The sequence below is a fragment of the Nannobrachium achirus genome (genome assembly GCF_963921795.1).
Source record: "Nannobrachium achirus genome assembly, chromosome: 12".
Classification (NCBI taxonomy): domain Eukaryota; kingdom Metazoa; phylum Chordata; class Actinopteri; order Myctophiformes; family Myctophidae; genus Nannobrachium; species Nannobrachium achirus.
This window is the reverse complement of record NC_137832.1, coordinates 51,115,610-51,136,741: the sequence shown is the minus strand read 5'-3', so window position 1 is coordinate 51,136,741 and position 21,132 is coordinate 51,115,610. Positions and strand designations below refer to the sequence as shown.

Below are 21,132 nucleotides of genomic sequence, written 5' to 3'. Positions count from 1 at the left end.
GTATCCTACCTGACCGCTACATCTGACTGATATAGCTGCCTTTTTCAGCCTGCTGTCCTTATTTTACAAGCTCACAATGCGCTGTGATCTCGGGAGCAAAAGCAAAAGCTTATCAGTACATAACCGAACCGTTGTTAACCGAAATTTGTTAAAAAATTCGCTATTTTACCCAATTAAAAAGGGAAAACACATTCGTTTTTTCCATAATAAAGCTCCCTATTTGCACAGTAAAAACAACAATACAACGAGGAAAAGAAGAATATGATACAAATGATTTCTATAAGAAATGTGTTTTTTGCAATACGGTAGGATTGACATAATCACATGTCTTTAATGTAACGTGTCGCAGCTGCAACAGCAATAATAGATTGTATAGTAAATAATTGCACTGCAGTGTGTCTGTGTAAATACGTCTGATTTAAGCGTTCCACTCATCAACCGAAAGCTCAGTAGCTCACAGTCAGAAAACTAGGCGGGCGCGACTAGTTTTGAGTTTGCAGATCGGATATAAACCTGTCATCAACACGTAATCCTAGCAAGTTGGTTTTAAGCTCTTCTTTCCTCTTTAAAACGGGATCGACGGGTGACGGGGTCTGTTTTGGAAAATCCAACTTTCGCTGTTTGTTTCCTGATGAAGAACAAGCTTGTGTCTCTGTCAGCATGTGGAGGACAGCAACAGCATGCATGGATGTTACACCGACATTGGTGTCGGGGGCTTGACACAGAAACGTGTGACCGCATCGCATAGTTGCATGGGTGATGATGTTACTCAGCCATTGGTGTCTGGGGCTTTATCTGTGACAGCGCGCTGCCTTTTCTTTTTTTTTATTATTATTATCGGCGACCATTCTGATGGCTTCATGCTTGCTCTTGTTGTTGTAGGCTTGTTGTTAATCTTAACACGTGTGTTAGGAGGAGGTGACGCTATCACGCTGGAGTGGGTTTAAATGGTAAATGGCTGCAGCTCAGCAAATAAAATGTGAATTTTTCCCAGTGCATGACGGAGGATAATTTCACGATAAATTAAAATCTCCACAATACGATTATTATGAATGTTCTTTTATCACGCTAAACGATAATAACGCTTATCCTCCCCATCCCTACCATAGACCACATCCCCGAGGATCTGCGGGACCCCTTCTACACGGACCAGTATGACCAGGAGCACATCAAGCCGCCCGTGCTGCACCTGCTGCTGTCCTGTGAGCTCTACTGCCGCGTGTGCTCCCTCATCCTCAACACGGAGCAGGCCGCCTCGCTGCAGTCCCACCTGTCCGTCATCCAGGCCCTGTCCAGGAAGGGCATCTACGTGGTGGAGAGCGATGACACGCCCATCACCGAGGGAGACCTGGCCTCCATGCCCATCAAGATGGTGAGTGGGGATGGGACGATAGGAACATTTCATATCACGATTATTGTGACAAAAGAAATTGTCGCGATAATCAAAATCCATTATCCTGGGCAGAACATTTTGCCAAAAAATAGCAGATCTACAAGCTCTCAACTTTGTTGTGAGCTTGTAGAACACCATCTCTCATTTTACACAGTGGTGCACTGACAACTATCTAGAGTTGAACGTGGACAAAACAAAAGAGCTGTTTTTTCAAGCAACCCACACTGGACTCAACCCACTCTTTATTCATGGTAAAGCAGTCGAGCAGGTTGATAGCTTCACATATCTTGGACTCACTTTGGACAATAAACTGAGGTTTGATCAACACATTACATCTATCCATAAACGTTTTCAGCAAAGACTTCATGTAATCCGTAAGCTAAGATCACTATCCGTTGCCCCCCATCTTCTGTTATTACTGTACAAAAGCATTATACAACCTGTTCTGTTGTACTGCTTTGCATGTTTCTTCACCATACTGCCCATGCCTAACAGAAACAAACTTTACAGTATTACCCGTATTTCTTCCAAGATCATTGGACTTCCCACACCCACACTGTCTGATATGAATGATAAGGCCATTACACGCTTAGCACTCTCAATAACAAGTGACACTGACCATCCTCTGCATCGCCACTTTGACCTAATGCCATCTGGGCGAAGATACAGAACCTTGGCGTGGCACAAAGTTCGGTTTAAAAGGAGTTTTGTCCCCTCAGCCATTGCTGCACTTAACGATCTGCTAAACAATCGCCCCCGTCGCTAAGGGAGGGTCTTTTCTGTGTACAGGGGGGTACTGATGACTTGTCTATGTTGTGTTGTCTTTTTGGCTATGTGTTGTTTCTTGTTTGAACAGACTGAAGACAAATTTCCCTTTGGGGACAATAAAGATTATTATTATTATTATTTTTTGGCAAATACATTTGATATATTATAAGTACCTTTTACCAATTATAGAGGGTTTAAGTGATACCGGATATGCAAATAAAAGGTGAATTGATCCTTTTCAGTGCATGACGGAGGGCGATTTCACAACATATTAAATCTTCACCATACGATTATCATGTTTTTTATCACGATAAATGATAATATCGTTTATCGTCCCATCCCTAATGAAGAGTGGACGTCTAATAATAATAATAATAATTTATTGGATTTTTATTGCGCCTTTCCAAGTGCTCAAAGCTCATTACAATGGTTCATTCATTCATACATTGGGAGGTGAAGCGGTGAACAGTCGACACCAGCGTCCTCACTGCCCACATTCACACACCAATGGTGGCAAGCTAACACCGACCGACTCATTGGACTAGGCAATGTGGGGTTCAGTGTCTTGCCCAAGGACACTTGGGCCGGCTTTACACTGCAGTCAAATCCAGACCAAATCCGATTTGTTCTCAAATCTGATCTTTTGGCCCGACTTTTCACACTGCATTTGCAAGTGACACAGATCTGAAATGTGCGTTCCGACTGATTTTAACAGCGTCAGCCCAAAGCTGCCCTGCGTCTACATATCTGCTTTGGTTACCGTGGTAACGTCGGCGTCATGACGTCACGTCACAACGTTGATGCTAGTTGATCACGTGTTCAGGAAATGCGACATAACAGACAAGCGACAACAACAAAAACTTTTTCTCTCCTTTTCTTCACTCTTGTGTTTCGCTCTTCTCTCTGGTTGTATCTATTTAGCTCACGTGTTTTCTCTCTCCTCTCTTGTTTTTCTCATGTGCTCAGCGCGCTGTAATATGCGCTGTAATCAAATAGTAAATAATCGCGCTCTGTAATGACGTCGGCGCTCCGCGCTCGGGTTGCACAGCAAGTGACGCTTGACCACTTTGATGTGACTTGCATGTGACCTGCATATAACCCAATGGGGTGGATGTGGTTGCTGCTTTCAGACTGAGTCAGATGTCCTCAGATCCGATATGGATCGGATTTGAAACCACCTCTCGGATTTCATGTGACCTGCATGTGACATGTTTGGATTTAGACTATTTAAAAAAAATCGGATTCCACTTTTGAAGTGACTCAGATCTGATTCAGGCTAGATTTCCGTGGCAGTGTAAAGCCGGCCTTGGACATGACAGGAGAAGCCGGCAAACCTGCTCTACCTCCTGAGCCACGGAGGCTAGCGTAAAAAAACCTTAATATATTTTTCTTTTGTGTGCTTTGCAATAGCATTGCGACCTGAATCAACATTTTAGCTTTGCATCAATTAGGTTGGATTGTTACCCGCGTGGAATCGATTGATCAATCCAGATTAATGGATTGTTACACCCTTAATATATGGCCTGTTAATGTTATAAAGAAAAGCAGGGCCTACACTATAACAACGTGGCACACAGGCACAGCTTGCGCATTCCCTTTCTCTTCCTGCTCTCCATGCCTTATCTTAGTGGATATTGTTCCCATTTATTGAGCCATCATTGCATCTTGGCCGCAGCACTTTGGAAACATTGAAATGCCAATCACATAATGGACCTGTCAAATATAACCTTTAAGTCCTGGGTATTGACACATCCAGTGTGCTGTGTACTTTGCTGTTTCACTTGATGATGTAATGAAGACTTGAATTGTTCTCAGTGTCACAATTATTACATAATGTCCTAATCACAATGATTAGAATCATTTCCATACATCTGTATAAAAACAGTTGGATGAAATATACAAATGTCATATTTATTTCCATTATTATTTCCAAGTTAAATATTTATATTTAAAACAGAAATGTCACAATGAAACGCAATTATTAGTTTGACAATTTATCATCAACTAAAATATCATGATTGTGACAGCCCTAGCCTTATAGGTTCTGAGATTTTGCGGCCTGATTTAGGCAAAGAGGCTCCATGTGATTTGGTTGTGCGCGCAACGTTATTTTATTCAAATTAGGAGTGCTAATTTGACTGCCACACATGCTAGACAGGGCGTGCCATGCCAGAGAGAAGCTTATGGGTGGCTTTTTCCTCGTTCCTGGTGTCTTTGTTATTGTGCTACAATGGCGGCACCGTTTTTATTCACAGAACTTCTTGGCCAGGCTCATTTTCAGTCAACACGAACAGCTTTTAATGTTGGTCTAGGAGCCTAGCCATTCTCTGTCTGTTTGCCTGTCTATACACAAAGCATTTGAGGTCAGACATAAATGGCCCATTTCTGTTAACCAAATTGGATGAGTGTTGAATAAGACCTACTACACATTAAAGTTAATGTAACCGAGACCCTTTTCGTTCATCTGTGCCTGTCTCTGGGGCCTTTTCCACCAGAAGAACCTTGGTTCAAGAACCAGTGCTGTTCAACTTTCTTGGAACCTTGGTTCGTTCTTGCGAATCGGCTTGTGTTTTCACCAGATTGAACCAGAGGAACCAAGGATTTTGTGGTTCCCATTCCGAACCAACTTTTACGGTTCGGAACCAACTCGGTTCTCGGTGGAAAAGCTCACCTCTGGTTCATCCCATAGGTGGGAGAAAGAACCCAAAACGTTTCTTTGTCGAAAAGCGCCCTCTGAGTTAAACTAACACTATGGATTTGACTGTGTATAATAGAGCTGGGGTGTTATGGATGTTTAGTTATCGTGGTAAGACACCAACTGTTGTGTAATACAAAAAAACTGTCTAAATTAAGAACTGACAGTTTTTCATCTCCGTAGCGAAGACAGTGATTCACTAACACAAATGCCATGGCAACCATTGAACAAGAGGCACATTCCATCAGCTGTGCGTCAGTGTTTTATTAACACCGCACACAAATGGCTACAAGTGCCAACACTTAATTTTTCCACTGGAGTTATGCTCTGCTGTGTAGGTAGGTTGAGCCAGTAAAAATTGATCCCCAATAAAAAACATAGGTCTTGGGTCTGTCTGCATTCAATCCTTGCTGTATATGAAGAGGGTTGTGGTGTCACTTAACTACTTAAAGGATAACTTTGTTTTTTTTACAATAAGGGTTCATATTTTAGATTGTAATTAGTGAAAAGAAAAGGTGAGTGTTAAAATGTTTTCATTTGCTTCGTTCTATTGTTTTATCACGTTCACCATGCTAAAATGTGGGGCATGCGTACGCATTGGGGCATGCGTACAAGTGGCTAAATATGTATTTTTAGACACAATAAGCCAGCAGTTTCTTTATTGCTGTTTACAGTAACATTTCTAGCCCCCATAATAAGTCACATCCAACCATGAAAGGTTGCGTTGTATCTTGGGAATGGGCTTGTATATGTAAAATGACATATTTAGCCACTAGTACGCATGCCCCCAGCCACTGAAATTAGAATCTCTAAAACAATAGAAAGAAGTAAATGAAATAATTTTAACACTCATCTTTTACATTCTTTAATTACAATCTAAAATATTAACCCTTGTTGTAAAAAAACAAAGTTGTCCTTTAAAGCCCCTTCTGCTTCATCGTGAAAATGTTGGTGTGTGGCACCGAAAACAACCTCGACACGTCATGACGCAACACGTTCTGATCCTGTGCCCTTGTGTGCTTCAAAAAACTTTTTTTTTTCTTTTTAGATTATATCGGCATGCCCAAAATAGGGACCCAGGTTGAAAGTGGTTATTCTGGTTAATACTTCTAGGATGGATCTTGTTGCTGCCGATCTTTCCTAGCTGTCATTTCGGTCACAGATGGCTTGTGTCTTGGTTTTATTTAGCACCGGAACGTTGTCCCCCGTAACCACATTGGATGACTTCATTCGCTCCATTCGGCTACATTCTCAGTCTCATCCAACCCAGTGACCTTTCCTCCTCTTAATTTCTCTTCCTCCATCTGTCTAGCTCTGTCTCTGATGGCATGATAACTGTGAATCATGGTTTGACAGACTTTGAGTGTTTGTCTTGGAGGGGGTCCAATGGACCCATTAGTCCTTTGATATGGGGTCCATTGCTGGGGGAGGGCGGGGGGGGGATACAGTGGATCACATTTAGTAATCATTTAAAAAATGACAATCAAAGAGACACATGTTATCGTATTGTAGTCAAACTAAATACGAGCAGCCAAGTTGTGAAAACTATTCATAATCACGGTTGTCATTAGTTAATCTCCTAGTCTTACCTGGCAGAATAAATATAAGTAGACACATGCATGCTCCCTGAGGGTTGGCGTCGCCCACTGCTTCCCATTCTTAGATATGACGTGAACGCGGCATTGGTAGACAGTCTATTTTCAGGGACCAATGACATGCCAGGCTCAAACACCCACCAGATAGGTCATAGCATCTGTCCTACAGCAAGGAATCTGAGGCTTGGCACCAGCAACCCCTTCCTGTAACCATTATATTAATAATACTGTGCCTCCTTGTTGCCCATGGCCTCTAGGCCTCTGCCTGAGTCCACAGCGCACAATGCTGTCACAGCCATTGAGTGAAGTTGGCTGGGTAGTTTAAACTTTAACGTGCAGAGATCCAGTGGCTCACAATTTCATCTTGGACACAGAACAGATAGAAACACCAGCCCTGCTTCCCCTCGTCTCGACTGTCTCTTCCCCTCTTCTGTTACCATGGAGACAAACAACGGTGTGACGACGACGGCAGGGGTGTGTCTGTGTCTGGTTCCTGACAGGGCCCTGGTGAATAATCCCAGCGCAGGCCCCATGTGTAAGCATAGCCAGACACAAAGCACCGGAGAGAGGCTGAAAATCCTCCGCTGCTGCCTGCAGACCACCCTTTATCAAACTTTGGGTCCGGGCGGGGACCACCAGGGGGCCAAACTCTTGAGAGTGTACAAAAAAATTGAAGTTCAATTAACACTTGAAATGTAAAAGGTTGAGGATCACTGAACTAAACTATAGTGTGGAATCTCAGTCTACACTGTACAATCCTGTGTGTACAAAATGGAATCATTTGGTTCCCTTTGTACACTCTCAAGAGTGAGGGGTCCCCTGATCATTCTGTCAGATACACTGTGAGGGGATAGACTGTTGGGAGGAAGTGATAATCCCCCCCCCCACACACACACACACCAGCTTGCTGACTGCAAGATGTTTCCATGGCAACTCCCATGTTCCTATTCCCATGTGGCGGTGAGAGATCCAGTACCTGCCTGGCTGCAGACTGTTCTTCTGACCCGACTCCCGTTTCCTCTTAACAGGAAAACCAGGCCTGAGTAGCATCTGGGGCTAGTTAACACAGCATCCCAGTAGCCGCCCTGTACGTGTGCGTGCGTGCGTGTGTGAGTGAGCAGACTGCAGCAGCATTCCCCCTCCCTGTGGAGTTCTGTGCTGGGCTGATGAAGGGCAGTTCAGGATCGAACAAAACCCATTGTCTGTTTTCTATTGTTTGTCTAATCACTACTGCTCATGGACCCCAGAAGACATGATTGCTACTATGTGGATGAACTGTTTTAAAGGCCCCTAGCAGCATCAGTCCATTTAGTTGTCTATTCACAGCTTCAGCCATATTTGTTCTATATAAAGTTCCAAGTTGTGGCAGAGGTGGTGTCTTGTCTTGTCTTGTCTGTCTGTCTTTGGAGAGTGTGCAGATACGCCCATACAGTATAAATATGGCCTGGTCGTCCACGACAAGGCCGACAAAAGCACAAATCATCATATGATATACTGTAACCATATAGAGTATGGACTAAACGTTGGTGCATATTGGCAAATACGCTTGGATCAGCAATAGGGAGAGAAAGAGGGAACCTCAATCTACAGGATCACTGAACTAAACTGTACTTGTTTAGTCTGTGTGTACACTACAGATTCAACAGAGAAAAACGCACTGATCGGCATGTCGTCAGCACATGACCCCGGTCATGCCGTTCAAGCTGATTTATGCTTGTCATACATAAACATAACAATGTTATGACAATATACCATGAGTCTTACTCAATGAGCTAAACATGTCAGACCACCAGTATGGGCCTTTAAACGTGTTGTGTACAATTTGGATTGCCACCAGCTTAGCAACCACACACACATTTACTCTTAATGCTTGCATCTTCTATATATATTATATTCAATGTAGATTAGGATTTTATATGTTGTCTGTTGTTGTTGTCTCTTGTAGTGTGTGTTGGCGTCTGGCTGTCTGGGGTCGTGCTGCTGTGAACGCTCTGAATAGCTCTAATTAGCTTTGTTAATTCTGTCTGTTCCCCGCCACCAATTAGATTAGTGTGCTCCATCAGGGTCATAACGCATTGAATGGAGTATTGCTCTGTATTTCAATTGGTGATTAAAACTGTAAACTCTGGTACAAACTGTCAATGGCCTGTCTTGACAGTACTCACATCAGCACCACGGGTGCCAGGGCTTTTAGCTGTACTGCACCTAGACTCTGGAACTCCTTACCCCCTCACATCCGTCAATCTGACTCCATAACCACTTTCAAATCCCAACTCAAAACCCACCTGTTCAAATTGGCATACTCACTCTAAAATTCCCACAACACCCGTGTATCTGTTTACCTACACTCACTCCCCCAGTACTACTTGACATATTGATGTATTATTTGTTTTATCTCAGTGTTTTGATTGTATTGACTTTACTGTGTTGTGTTGTTGATGTATACTTTGCCTGTTTTTAACTGATTGTCTTTTTAAACTGTACGGCGACCTTGAGTGTCCTGAAAGGCGCCTTTAAATAAAATGCATTATTATTATTATTATTATCTGCCAGGGTGGCAATTTGGATAGAATTTAGTAAATGGTTTGTGACACTAATCGTTTGATAGCTCAGATATTTGATACACTTAAATTTGTGTTGAATGCTGTATTTGTCATCAACACAAGGTCATACAGGTGAAGGTATATGGCTCACACATATAAAGACCATGGGTTTACCACAGTACATGCCTACTCTGGTTACCAAAGGACATGGGCTTTAGCCTGGCAAGCCTGCCTCATACTGTGCTTTCACTCACTCGTTCCTTCAAAGGAATGAGTAACTGAGCACGTATCAGGGCTGGCTTGCCAGGCTACATGGGTTTACCACGGTGCATACCCAACTGCGGTTACCAAATGTCTGTGTCAGGCATCAGGTGTTGGGCCACGTTGAGTGGGGATTCCCTCCTGTGCATCTTGATAGGATTAGAACAGAATGAAGCCTAAGCTAGCGTGAAGTGAAGAGTGCACAAGGAGTTGAAGATTAGAAAGAGGTTATTTAGAGACTTGCATTTTTGTTTCATACACTTGGGTTTGTTCTATTGGAGGCCTGAGTATTTTGGCTCATGATTTCATATTTTAGAACAATTGTTTTTTTTCTCCCAATAGGGTCATTATGCCAATTCCCCCCTTCGTGTCACTGCTGAGGGTCGATTCATACTCCACTTTTAGAGCCTAATTTATTTTGGTTCGGCTCTGTCTAAACTATGATATGGCGTCATTCAGAGGATCGGGGGGGGGGGGGGTTTAACGTCATTAATTTGGTGCCGAATGACACACCATATATAGTTAGATAGACAGAGCCGAACCTAAATAAATGAGGTGTTAGGAGTATGAATGGACCCTTACTCTTTGTTCTTGACGAAGGTTTAGGCAACCACATGTCTCTCCGATGACGTTGTCAGCTGCTTCTTTTCACTGGACAGTGAGGAGTTTCAGCCAAAGGGCATAATGCATGCAGAGGAACACGCTATCCCTCTCAGTTCTGCTCCCTGCTGCTGTAAGGCACCCTAGCACACCTGTAAGAGTCACTAATGCAGCGACAGAGAACGGCCACTCCTACCAGCTTCCCACCCATGAAAATGGTGAATTAAGTTGTGTTGTTGGTTGTTGTGCCTGGCCAAGACAAATGCACCATGGAGGATTGGAAGTTCTAACCCTAGTCAACACGGTTGTAGGCAAGGGACTTAACCCTTCCATATATTTTGAGGTAGTTTTGCGTTTAACACCTGAATCATCATATTATTGATTGAGAGGTTGCAAATTCTCAGTGTGTATAAAAGCTGGACTAGACAAAAATGTTCCTCTCAGGCAGCACTTGGTCCTAATCCCAGTCCTTGTACTGACCTCGTCAAGCTCCATACCAACCAAATGGTTCCATTTAGATTAAATCTGGTAGTACAGTTAGGGTTTGGGTTGGGTATGGGGTTTCCAGGTTCCTATCGAAGGAGTTAAAATAAGGGATTTGTACCAGCCTGAGAGGTTTTAACTTTTACAGTCTTGACTTAACTGAATTGTGCTCTCCATCTCTTTGTCTTTCTTTCCTTCTCTTCCATCTCTCCCCACCCAGAGTGCTCACATGCCCATGATCGACGCCCTGATGATGGCCTACACGGTGGAGATGATCAGCATCGAGACGGTGGTGGCCTGCGTCAAGCGCTTCTCCACTTTCAGTGCCTCCAAGGAGCTGCCCTTTGACCTGGAGGACGCCATGGTCTTCTGGATCAACAAGGTCCGAATAACCTCGTGCCACCCCCACGTGCACCCAGCGGGCACGCTGTCCCAAACAAATATAGAACAGCATATCACACGGCACACGTGGCCCTTCGGACATGAGGCCTGTTTCATACTGACTAGCGTGGAAATGGATGATCTACAAGCTCACAACTCGTTGCAGTGGGACACATTGCGAGCTTGTATATTGACTGCTTCCGGTGCGCGACACCCGTGCACAACTAAGTATTGCTCAGGATTAAGCTGCTGTGTTTCGGCTCACTCAGCACTGTGCCACATGAATAATGTGATGCACATTGATGTGGCCCACTTGTATTCCCTGCTTGGGCGTGGGCCAAGGGAGAGTGGACAGCCAATTTGATCATGTAACACACGCACGCACACACACACACACACACACACACACACACACACACACACATGCAGGTCAGTAACACGTTCATATTACGTTTGCCAATCAGTGGACTGCAGGCTATCTGACACAGCAGCTCTGATCCTTCACTGAGATGTCTCGCTTAATGGCACTCTGGGAACAGGGAGTGTGGGCTGCTCTCTTGTATACTGTCATGGCTATTCAGGACCTAAGTCATAACATAGTTAGGGCATTATCCCGTCACATCTATTCAGAACCTAAAGCGTTATAGAGAGTGAAACATGGACCCACCCACGACACGTGGGTCCTTGACGTGGTCAAGGAGAACGTAAAACTTCTGCGCACTTGTTTAAAGCTGCTTTTATTAATGGCGTACCTGTCCTAAATGCAGGTTCAAGGTTATGCACACAATCTCCTCTGTGAACTGTTCCTTGAGTTGTTCCCCAGAGAAGTGATTAATAGCTGCAGTAGGAACCGAATGCACACTTATGGGTCTGTAACTCAGAGAGAATGCAAATGTAACCTTACGGGTCCATTTGGGTGCATGGTTGCATGTGTATCTCTCAGAGGTAAATTAATAATGAGGATTTTACAGTGTAGATCGGGGTCCCAGAGATAAAAATTGTATAATCTGGGTGTCCGTGCCTTAATGCACATCAAACTCAGGGTTCTTGGGGGGAAAAAAGAAAAAAAGAAATCACACCCAGTGTGAAGTGAGCGGTGCCTTTTATGAGTTCATTTCATTTACTCGGACGTACATACAGACAAAGCCATAAGTAGGAGGAGGGGTTGGCACCTCTCAAAAGGACCCTGAGAATAGGGATGGGACAATATGAACATTTCATATCACGATTATTGTGACCAAAGAAATCGCAATTTACAATATTATCGACATTATCCTTGGGCGGAACATTTGGCAAAGACATTTGATAGAGAGTGAAAATCAAGTACGTATATTATAAGTATGTTTTACCAATAGAGGGTTTAAATGATCAGCACCTCAGCAAATAAAAGGTGAATTGATCCCAGTGCATGATGGAGGACAATATCGCGATAAATTAAATCTCCACGATACGATTATCGTGACTGTTTTTTATCACGATAAACGATAATATAACTTATCGTCCCACCCCTAGCTGAGAAATGACCCGTTTTGTCGTCCGTGCTCCGCAGGTGAACATGAAGATGAGGGACATTACAGAGCGGGAGCACAAGGTCAAGCAGCATCCGCTGGAATCCCCCAGCCACCAGAAGGTAACACGCTCACTGCAGGCCGCTTCTCCGGTTGCACCATTTGGAACAAGAAATCAGTGGGCCAGAGCCCAAAATGTGAACTCTTCAGCCAGTAGTCCCTTATTTCTGCTTTAGGACAAACTGTCATAAAGTAAAGGCTTCAATAGGAAATAAAATAAAATGTTATTTATTGAGGATAGTGTCACCACGCACTTCTTTTAAAAGGGACATCTGGCTGCAAGACAACAGCTCGATCGCCAATTTTGATAACAAATGTTCCTCGCCAAAATTGCATTTTCGTCTCTCTCTCTCTTTCTTTCCTTAACCTGGAAGCGGACCCATTCCTCCTGTCTGTAGCCTCTATTGACCTCTCTGCTCCTTTTTCCTTTATCTGACCACCCACCCTTACCCTCGCCCCCTCCCCTCTTTTATCCCTGCTATCTGGATAGTCTCCCTCCAAATGGTATTGGAAACTAGTACCTGTAAGTTGGATGCTAGTCCCCATACCCCCACCCATGCCCCCCACGCCCTCTCGCACGCTTAGTTCTGTGTCGATGTGCGCACCACTCATTCAACGCTCAAGCCTGAGTTATACTTAGTTGAGTGCGGGTTGTGTCGCGCCAGAAACGGCTGGTTTGCAAGCTTCTGGTCTTGTAGATCTGCCATTTTTGGCGCACGGCACCTGCGCGGGCGCATCCAAGTATAAATCTGGCGTCATTCTGTGCTGCTTGTAGTGGGGTGTCGGCAAAGGGAGGTGTGTGGAGCTGCTGGATTCGTGTCACAATGTACCTTGAGGTTGTTCTGACTGAGTATTGTGTATTGAAAGACTGATAGAAGTTCCCCTTTGTGTGCAAAATTCCCTACTCGTCATTTTCATTCTCTGCCCTTCACACAGGCAGCATGGATTCAGTGCGTGTGTTTGTGTGTGTGTCTGTCTGTCAGTAAGACTTAAACACAATCCATGCTTCTTTCACCCGCCTTTGCAATCCCATCCTTGGCACAGTCCCACCAAGCTGATCTGCTGTGTCACCCCCCTAGCCCCCTCCTCTCTCTCTCTCTCTCTCTCTCTCTCTCTCTCTCTCTCTCTCTCTCCCTCCTCCGACTCTCAAGCCTGATTTATTATTACTTTGTTGTACAGCGTCGTTGCATGCCGGAAATGGCTGATCTGTAAGCAGCCTCACAACGCTCATGAGCTTGTGGATAGGCTATTTTTGGCGCATAACGCCGCCCTACAACAAGGGGTTATAAATGAAGCATCTACTCCCTTCTTTTGTGTCCACAACGTTTTGTGTCTGACATAATCTGCTCTCTGTGTGTTTGTGTGTGTTAGCCTGACGTGCACGCGCTGGCCCACTGCATGCTGGAGCCAGAAGAGCTCTCGGACGTGGTACGCTGTCGCTTTCTCCAAAGCCAGGAACTGGCCTCTGTAGAGCATAGCCTGCTGTAGACCAGTGGTTCTCAAACCATGGGTCGTAACCCCCAGGCGGCCTTTTTTTGGAGGGGGGTCTCCCGTTGACAAGTGACAATTTGGGGGTTCAGGGCCTGAAAAGGTTGAGAACCGCTGCTGTAGAACCTGTGGTGCTTAGATTAAACTTGGGGCTCCTTTTGTGAAATGCCTGCCATATCGTTGTTTCTGAAATCTGCATTAATGAGGGAGGTAGTAGAGGGTGTCACAGGGAAGTGCAAACAAACACACCGTGGAACTGGAACGTCACTTGAGCATGTTTGTGATTATTATACCGTGGGTCTGCTTTGGACTGGGTCCTAATTATCCTCTGCCCATTAAAACAAGCCTAATTCCTTTGACTTGTATTACCCTCTAGATTGAGGCTCATATGTGTTTGTTGTGATTATTCTATATACTTTATTCAATGGCAATGGCAACTGTGACCGCACTTACTTGCATCATTTCTGCATTAACCAATACTTTGGTATAGCACATACTTTGTTATTATATGATGAACAGAAAAAAAAATATATGATTTGCGTTGCGAGCTTGTGGATCTGCTATTTCTTTTAACTTGCCGCTTATGACATGACTATAATGGGTGTACCAGGTTGAAAGTGGTTATGCTAGCATTGTAGCTGTGAGGGATTATTAAGTTGGGTTGTAGGGATGACCAGTGTTTAGCCGCTGATCAAATATATAAAGGATCAGAATTTGAACAGGCACAGTTTTGTCACCAATATGCCTTGATCAGACTCCTAACACAGTGTTTCGCTCAACTAGAGACTCGCAGAGATCTCACAGCTTTTGTTGTTAAAACGGGTTGAAACATTTGGGGAGCGTAAAGAAAAAAACATTACAGAACAAATCAAAAATCTTTATCAGTCCTTCATATTGGGGGGGTGACATGATTGCCTTCCAAAGCGGTGGGCTTAGGTTTGTTATGCTAATTGGCATATTATGATAATATTATAATCTCCAGATCACGTTCTTGTTTAAAACTAGCCCTTCTCTACGGCCATAACAAAATCACAGTATAAGTTTTCTTAACCGGGTGAAAAAAAAAGACGAATCGGTGTTCGTCCAAATGTAATCGTATTACTTCCGGAACCAGTGGTGCGTTCATGGAGCCTCGAAAACCAGGTAAAAACTCTGAAAATACCCGGCAGAAGATACCGAATGAATTAATTCTATACCTGGCAACCACTGTGTTAATTGATGAGAAACACTGAATCTTTAATTCAACCTCTTCCTCACCACACTGCAAACAAACTGGCAGAAGAAGGTGAACTCATTTCTCTGTATTTCAGAAGCTGTGTTTACAGTAGCAGCCAGATGAAGAAATGCTCCTGTCTAGAGAAACACTGGGTTTATTTTTCTTGCAAAGCCCCAAGGGTCTCATTTCCAAATTCCAAACTGGAATAATTGCCTTTATTTGACACTGAAGCAGCTTGCATTGGTGGCGCAAAGCACGTCTGCTGCCAGAGGCTTTTCACCAGGTTATTACAGAATGACTAATAGTTTAACCTGTTGCTACAAGATGCTGGTGAGGGCTAGTTTGTGCTTCCTTTCTCTTTATGTGAAGGCCGCCCCAGATAAGGAGGACTATACAGCCTTTCCTTTTTAACTGCAGTGTTGGGACTTGGGACAAATGAGGGCAAGCTTTAACACCAATAAAAACAAAATAACCGAACAATGTGGATCTCAGGATACACATACGAACAGCTTGGCACCAATGTGGGTCTTGGACCTAATGTGGCCATCCTGTGACATCAATCATTCCTCTATCTTTCTATGATGGGTGACTCCAAATGTGGGCAAAGTTTCAGCCTGATCAGAACCCCTTTGACTTCTATTATTATTATTGTATAAAATTAAGTTAAGTAAGTTAAAATATTTGAAAAAGTATAAAACATACTGGGGGGGGGACTTTCCCCCTCTGTAGCCTACTGGCAGCATGCATACAAACAGTGAGTGAACTCATCCACCCTACACGCAATATCCTGAAATGGGCCAGTGATTCCCTGGTGTCCCTCCCAGTTGTCCTAATGGCCTGGTTTGACTGGGCCCGCTCGCTGCACGGCGGGCCACTGACACAGCATTCACACAAGGCTCCACAAACCATTCTGTGTTGTTCATGACCAACACCGGCACTCCCATCTCCACCCTATTCATATTAGGCTCCAGGGTTTTCCCCCAATCTGACAAATGGTGAAGCCTTGTCAGTTATACCTTTCACAAGAAATTCCCTTATCAGTCAATCAAGCAGCAATTATCAGCCCCATGTCATCTTATTTCAGTAGTAGTGTATTCATCAGTCACGGAGTCCTGGGGAGAACCCTGGGCTTAAAATGAGTAGAGTGGAAACATTTTCAAAGCGAAACGCAAAACATCCACAGATGGATAATACATGCCCCGAATAGCTTCACCTGTTAGTCTCTGTGTGTTCACTAGTGGCACTAGTCATTACTTTTTTGGCACTTTACCACTGCATGGTACCAGCTCCACTCGACTATACTCCATTTTGGTACCACATGATTTGTTTTCCACTGAAGATAGTAAACCTTCAGTATTGCTGGTCATCATAGTGATGTGCCACCCCACCCTCTGTCTAGCAAAGATGTGTAAAAGGAGCAACAGTCTCTGAAAACAAACTATTTCACCTTTCCGTCAAAATCTGTTTCTGCTAATATTTTGTTGAGAAATATTGATTAATTGAATTGGCTAGTTAACCCATTTAGGCCTGGAACACCTATCTGTGTGTACTTGTTGCTATATACCAGGGATGGGCAACTTTGATGATGGAGAGGGCCACTACAGTATATTTCCACACTCCCTTGTGTGGAATTGCTGTCGGGCGGAAACCGTATTATCTCCATATTTTAACTTTTTTCGTAAATGAATGTCCTACATTGTCATTCTATTATGTCACCCAAAAGTAGCAGAAATAGCCGATTTACAAGCTCGAAACGTTGTAAATTGGCTATTTTTGAATTGGAATACTTAATGTCTTGCAGTATAGACACTAGTGATGATTCTCTCTGACCAATCAGTAGTCTGCAGTGTTTCCACATCACCGTTAGTATCGCCTCAGCTCGCTCTGAACCTTGGCAGAGGCGTTGACAAAAAAAAGCTCTTGATACAAAAATAACTCTCGCCTAATGGAAACCCCCCGAAAAAGGCGAGTCACATTGAGCCAGTACCATGCAGTTGAAAAAGCGCCATTAGTATGTTGCACACTTGGTGGTACGCACTTGTTTTGCTGCTGTTGCTGGTGTTGTTGTTTTTGTCCACTCTCCCCCCTCCCTGGCTTTAGTGCTCAATAAAGCCTCCCTCTCTCTCGCCCTCCCGGTGGTCAGGTGCGGTATCGCAGGGAACACGCCTCGGGCCGCCAGCTGCCCTTCTTCCCCCTCCTGGAGGACCTGATGAGGGACGTGTGTGATGGAGCCGCCCTGCTCACCGTGGTTCACTACTACTGTCCTGAGCTCATGAAGCTAGAAGGTACAGTGTAGGGATGGGACCATATGAGCATTTCTTGTCACGATTATTGTGACAAAGGAAATAGCGATTTACAATATTATCGTGATAATCAAAAATCCAAGTGAATTGATCCCAGTGCATGGCAGAGGACGGCAACCACACACACCCCAGTGTTTCTCAAAACTTTATGTCAAGGTCTCCACTTAAAGGTGTTAATACATTACAAGATTATCGGGGCATCGAAATCTGGTAGCATCACACACTACTGGAAATCGTCTAAGATTCTCTTACCAGATCATCTAAACATGCACACGCTACACGATTAACAAGATCGGGGGGCACCGCACACTACAATTCTCACATGTGGAAGCAGAAGAATTTTTGAAAATAGTCAACGGCGGCCTGACCGTCCTGCGAGCAACTCGGCAGGGTTCAGATTGGATCTTTGAACCGTCACACTAGACGATATTTATGCCAGAGCTTAGCCCCCAAACTAGACATAGCCGTCCTGATTCTTGGGCGGGTCATTAAAGGCCCCGATTATGTGCTAGTGTGTGGCCACCCTAACTCTTGACAGTGTACAAATGGAACCAAATTAGTAGTTGTCAGTTACCAGGTCAGTCACATTCAGAGAGGATGTCCTCATCTGATGAGATGCCTCATCCTCCTGTCAGTGTCATCCCTCATCAAGCCTCTCCCCTGTTCTGTTGAATTTGACACATGACTGTGATGCTATTCTGGTCAGCTGCTAACAGTACACAGCTCCCACATTACGTCCAGATCTGTGACCTTTGTAGCCACGAGCAGGGGCGTCACAAGGGGTAGGAAAGTGGGACTGAGTTACTGGGGCCCAAGGTGGTGGAGGGGCCCTAATAACTATCTATTGAAAAATAGCAGATATACAAGCTCGCAGCGCGGCACCGAGTGCCGCGCTGCGAGCTTGTAGATCTGCTATTTTTGAAAAGTCGTGAAAATGTGCGCAAATCTTTGAATCTATGTATTTTTTAAGTGAACATTTGTAACTCAAATTTTGCTTCTGGGGGGTCCCTGGAACTAAATATTTTGAGATGGGGGGTCCTTCACATGAAAAAGTTTGAGCATCACTGACATGGAAACATAGGTTTCTTGGCATACATTTTCACGATTTTTCAAAAATAGCAGATCTACAAGCTCGCAGCGCGGCACTCGGTGCCGCGCTGTGAGCTTGTATATCTGTTATTTTTCAATAGTTAACATTCATGGGGGGCCCGCAGTGAATCCTTGTACCCAGGGCCCAGAATTTGGTGTGACGCCCCTGGCCACGAGGCCGTTGAGTCCGACTGAGCTGACCTAACCTGTGCCTGTGTGGAGTGAGGTTCTCAGTCGCCATGACTCAGGACCGATTTCAGTCATTCGGATTACATTCTCTTGGCTCACTCGTAGCTTTCTGTAATTAGTTGCGCACCGGTAACGCACTGACTAGCTGATATACTGCAACACATATAGTTCAATATGTGTCACAGTGGTTATTCTGTGACACTAACAACCAAGTATAAATCGGGCATAATAATAACCCAAGTGGCTGGTAAAGTCAAGCCCTACAGTAATAATGGATATTACATTTATTTGAAGATTAAAGGGTATTTGAAGTGGTCAATCTAGCAATAGAATACATGCTAAGAATCAATTACATGCTAATTGTCATGGATATCTCATAAAAGCCTATATTAAATCCACAATCTGTGAATTCTTCAACTGGTTGGCTATATGTTATAATGGCAGGAAAACAGGTTTACAATCACCAATACCAAAATAAAAGATAATTTTACTTATATTCATACATTGCAGATTAGGATTTGGCCCAACAAAACTTTTCAGTCAGAGATATATATTTTTTTTTTGCTTCAATCCCTGTGCCAGATATTTGCCTGAAGGAGGTGCCCTCCATTGCAGACAGCTTGTACAACATCCAGCTTCTCATGGAGTTTGCCAGCGAGTATCTGAACAAGAGCTTCTACCTGCGGACAGAAGACTTGCTCTACTCGCCCCTGGTGCTCAAGGTATGCTCTGTTCTTTTACATACTTTCTACACCTACACCGTCAATGTAATTAACTATTGAGGCTGCACAATCTCATGGAGTTTAATTACAGCTTCAATCTGTAAATGTCATGGTTTATTCATTCAAATAAGTTTTGGTTTGCAGTTTGAACACTGAGGACACTTGACTGTGTGTTATGACAGACCCCTTAAACACTACACTGCTGCCTGTGCTCTCTCTCTCCACAGCACAATGTGATGGTGTTCATCGCTGAGCTCTTCTGGTGGTTTGAGATCGTCAAGCCAGAGTTTGTCCAGCCCAGGGACCCCCAGGAGTTCAAAGATGGTAGGCGAGAGAGCTTTGATCTTCATGCCATTACTGACGGAGAAGAAATCTCATATCTCTGAAGGACGTATTTTAGAACATACAAGAGATGCTTACCTCTCAATTAAGCAAATGTGAAAAAGGAATTGTAAGGTTTTTCTTATTGTTTGTTGAGCCAAACAAAGTTTTATTTATGTTGCATAAATCGGTATATGAAGTGGTGTCCTCCTTTTATTTCTTATAAAATGTGTTGATCCTCTAATGCTGCTTTTTATCAAACACCGCCTGCACGGTGCTATTCAAAGTCGGCTACCTTTGCCCTCTTGACCCACACTGCTCCCATCCTCCCAGCTCGAGCTATGGCACAGTCCAAGAGTGCCCGTCCATCAGTGCCCATCTCCAATGCCACCAAGCGCAGTTTCCTGGCCAGCCCCGGTGTGACCGAGGTGCAGGGCAGCCCAGAAGTCTGCAACAGGTATTTCCTGCACCCAGAAGACTCTGCTGACGCTCTGTAAGTCTCACTCTGCTTCTCCATGCTCCCCGTTCTCTGTTTTACCTGTTTGTTCGTCCGCAGGTTTTCTTCATCTTGTCATCGCACCCATTATCTTCTCCTTCACTAAGGCCATGGCTACACTGAGCTGGATATTTCTGAAGCTAGACATTTTTTTGTGCTGTTGGGACTTGCAGCCACATGAAGCTGGATATTTCGGCCGCGAAGCTGGATATTTTTTAAACCGGATAAATAAGTGAAGACATTGAAAAATATCCGATTCACTGGATCCGTGTAGACACGGTACCCGGATATCTCTTAAGACTTTACTGTGTGTGTGCTTGTCCCCCAGTGGAGGTCTGGGGACTCAGATTATTTTAGACCTAGATATCTTTCTCGTGTGGACCTAGATATTTTTCTATGTGGATATCTGAAAAACCGGGATATATGAAAAATCCAGCTCCGTATAGCCATGGCATAAATGTACGGCTTGAGTTATACTTGATTGCACACAGGTGCAAGCCGTTTTTCCCCCCCTGTGTGATTAGTTAGGTTAAGGAAAAGGAAAGGGTACAGTTTCATGACAGTACAGTTCATTGGTATGAGGTCAGCTAAGGATAAACACCAAGAAAGCTTTTGGGCGTGTTTCAATTGGGGGCCTTTTAAAAAAAGAAACTTGTTAAACTAGTTTTCATGCAAAAATACTTGCCGGTGATTTTCTTGTTTATTCGTCACGCTCCCAGCATGTAAAGACCTTTGCACTGTCACTGTGTTAATGGAGTGTTCATTTCACTGTATTTGCCTCTTTGCATAGTGTGTGTGATGGTGAAAGAATCTATTGATCTGTTGTTCTGGCAGGTTGTCGGTATGAAAACAGTAAGATGAGATTAAAATAAACCTATATCGATCCCTGTGGGGAAATCCTTAACAGCAACAGCAGTACGAGTGAAACACGGGATGGGTACAGGTCAGAGTAGAGAGATGAGAATAAGATCACTGTTCCTACGTGGTCTGGTATACCCCTATTCACCTCCAGAAAATCCTA

The 21,132-nt window shown here is 44.0% G+C and overlaps 1 protein-coding gene across 2 annotated transcripts in view; it reads left to right on the top strand.

Moving 5' to 3' along the window:
* camsap1b (calmodulin regulated spectrin-associated protein 1b) overlaps positions 1 to 21,132 on the top strand; it is a 40,973-nt gene that overhangs the window by 6,780 nt on the left and 13,061 nt on the right. For both annotated transcript variants that reach the window (XM_080739308.1, XM_080739307.1), the window contains 7 exons: positions 1,110 to 1,372; positions 10,559 to 10,720; positions 12,269 to 12,349; positions 17,135 to 17,276; positions 19,155 to 19,294; positions 19,522 to 19,618; positions 19,949 to 20,108. In XM_080739308.1, the coding sequence (XP_080595434.1) occupies positions 1,110 to 1,372; positions 10,559 to 10,720; positions 12,269 to 12,349; positions 17,135 to 17,276; positions 19,155 to 19,294; positions 19,522 to 19,618; positions 19,949 to 20,108 (1,045 nt within the window). The remainder of the gene's footprint in view (positions 1 to 1,109; positions 1,373 to 10,558; positions 10,721 to 12,268; positions 12,350 to 17,134; positions 17,277 to 19,154; positions 19,295 to 19,521; positions 19,619 to 19,948; positions 20,109 to 21,132) is intronic.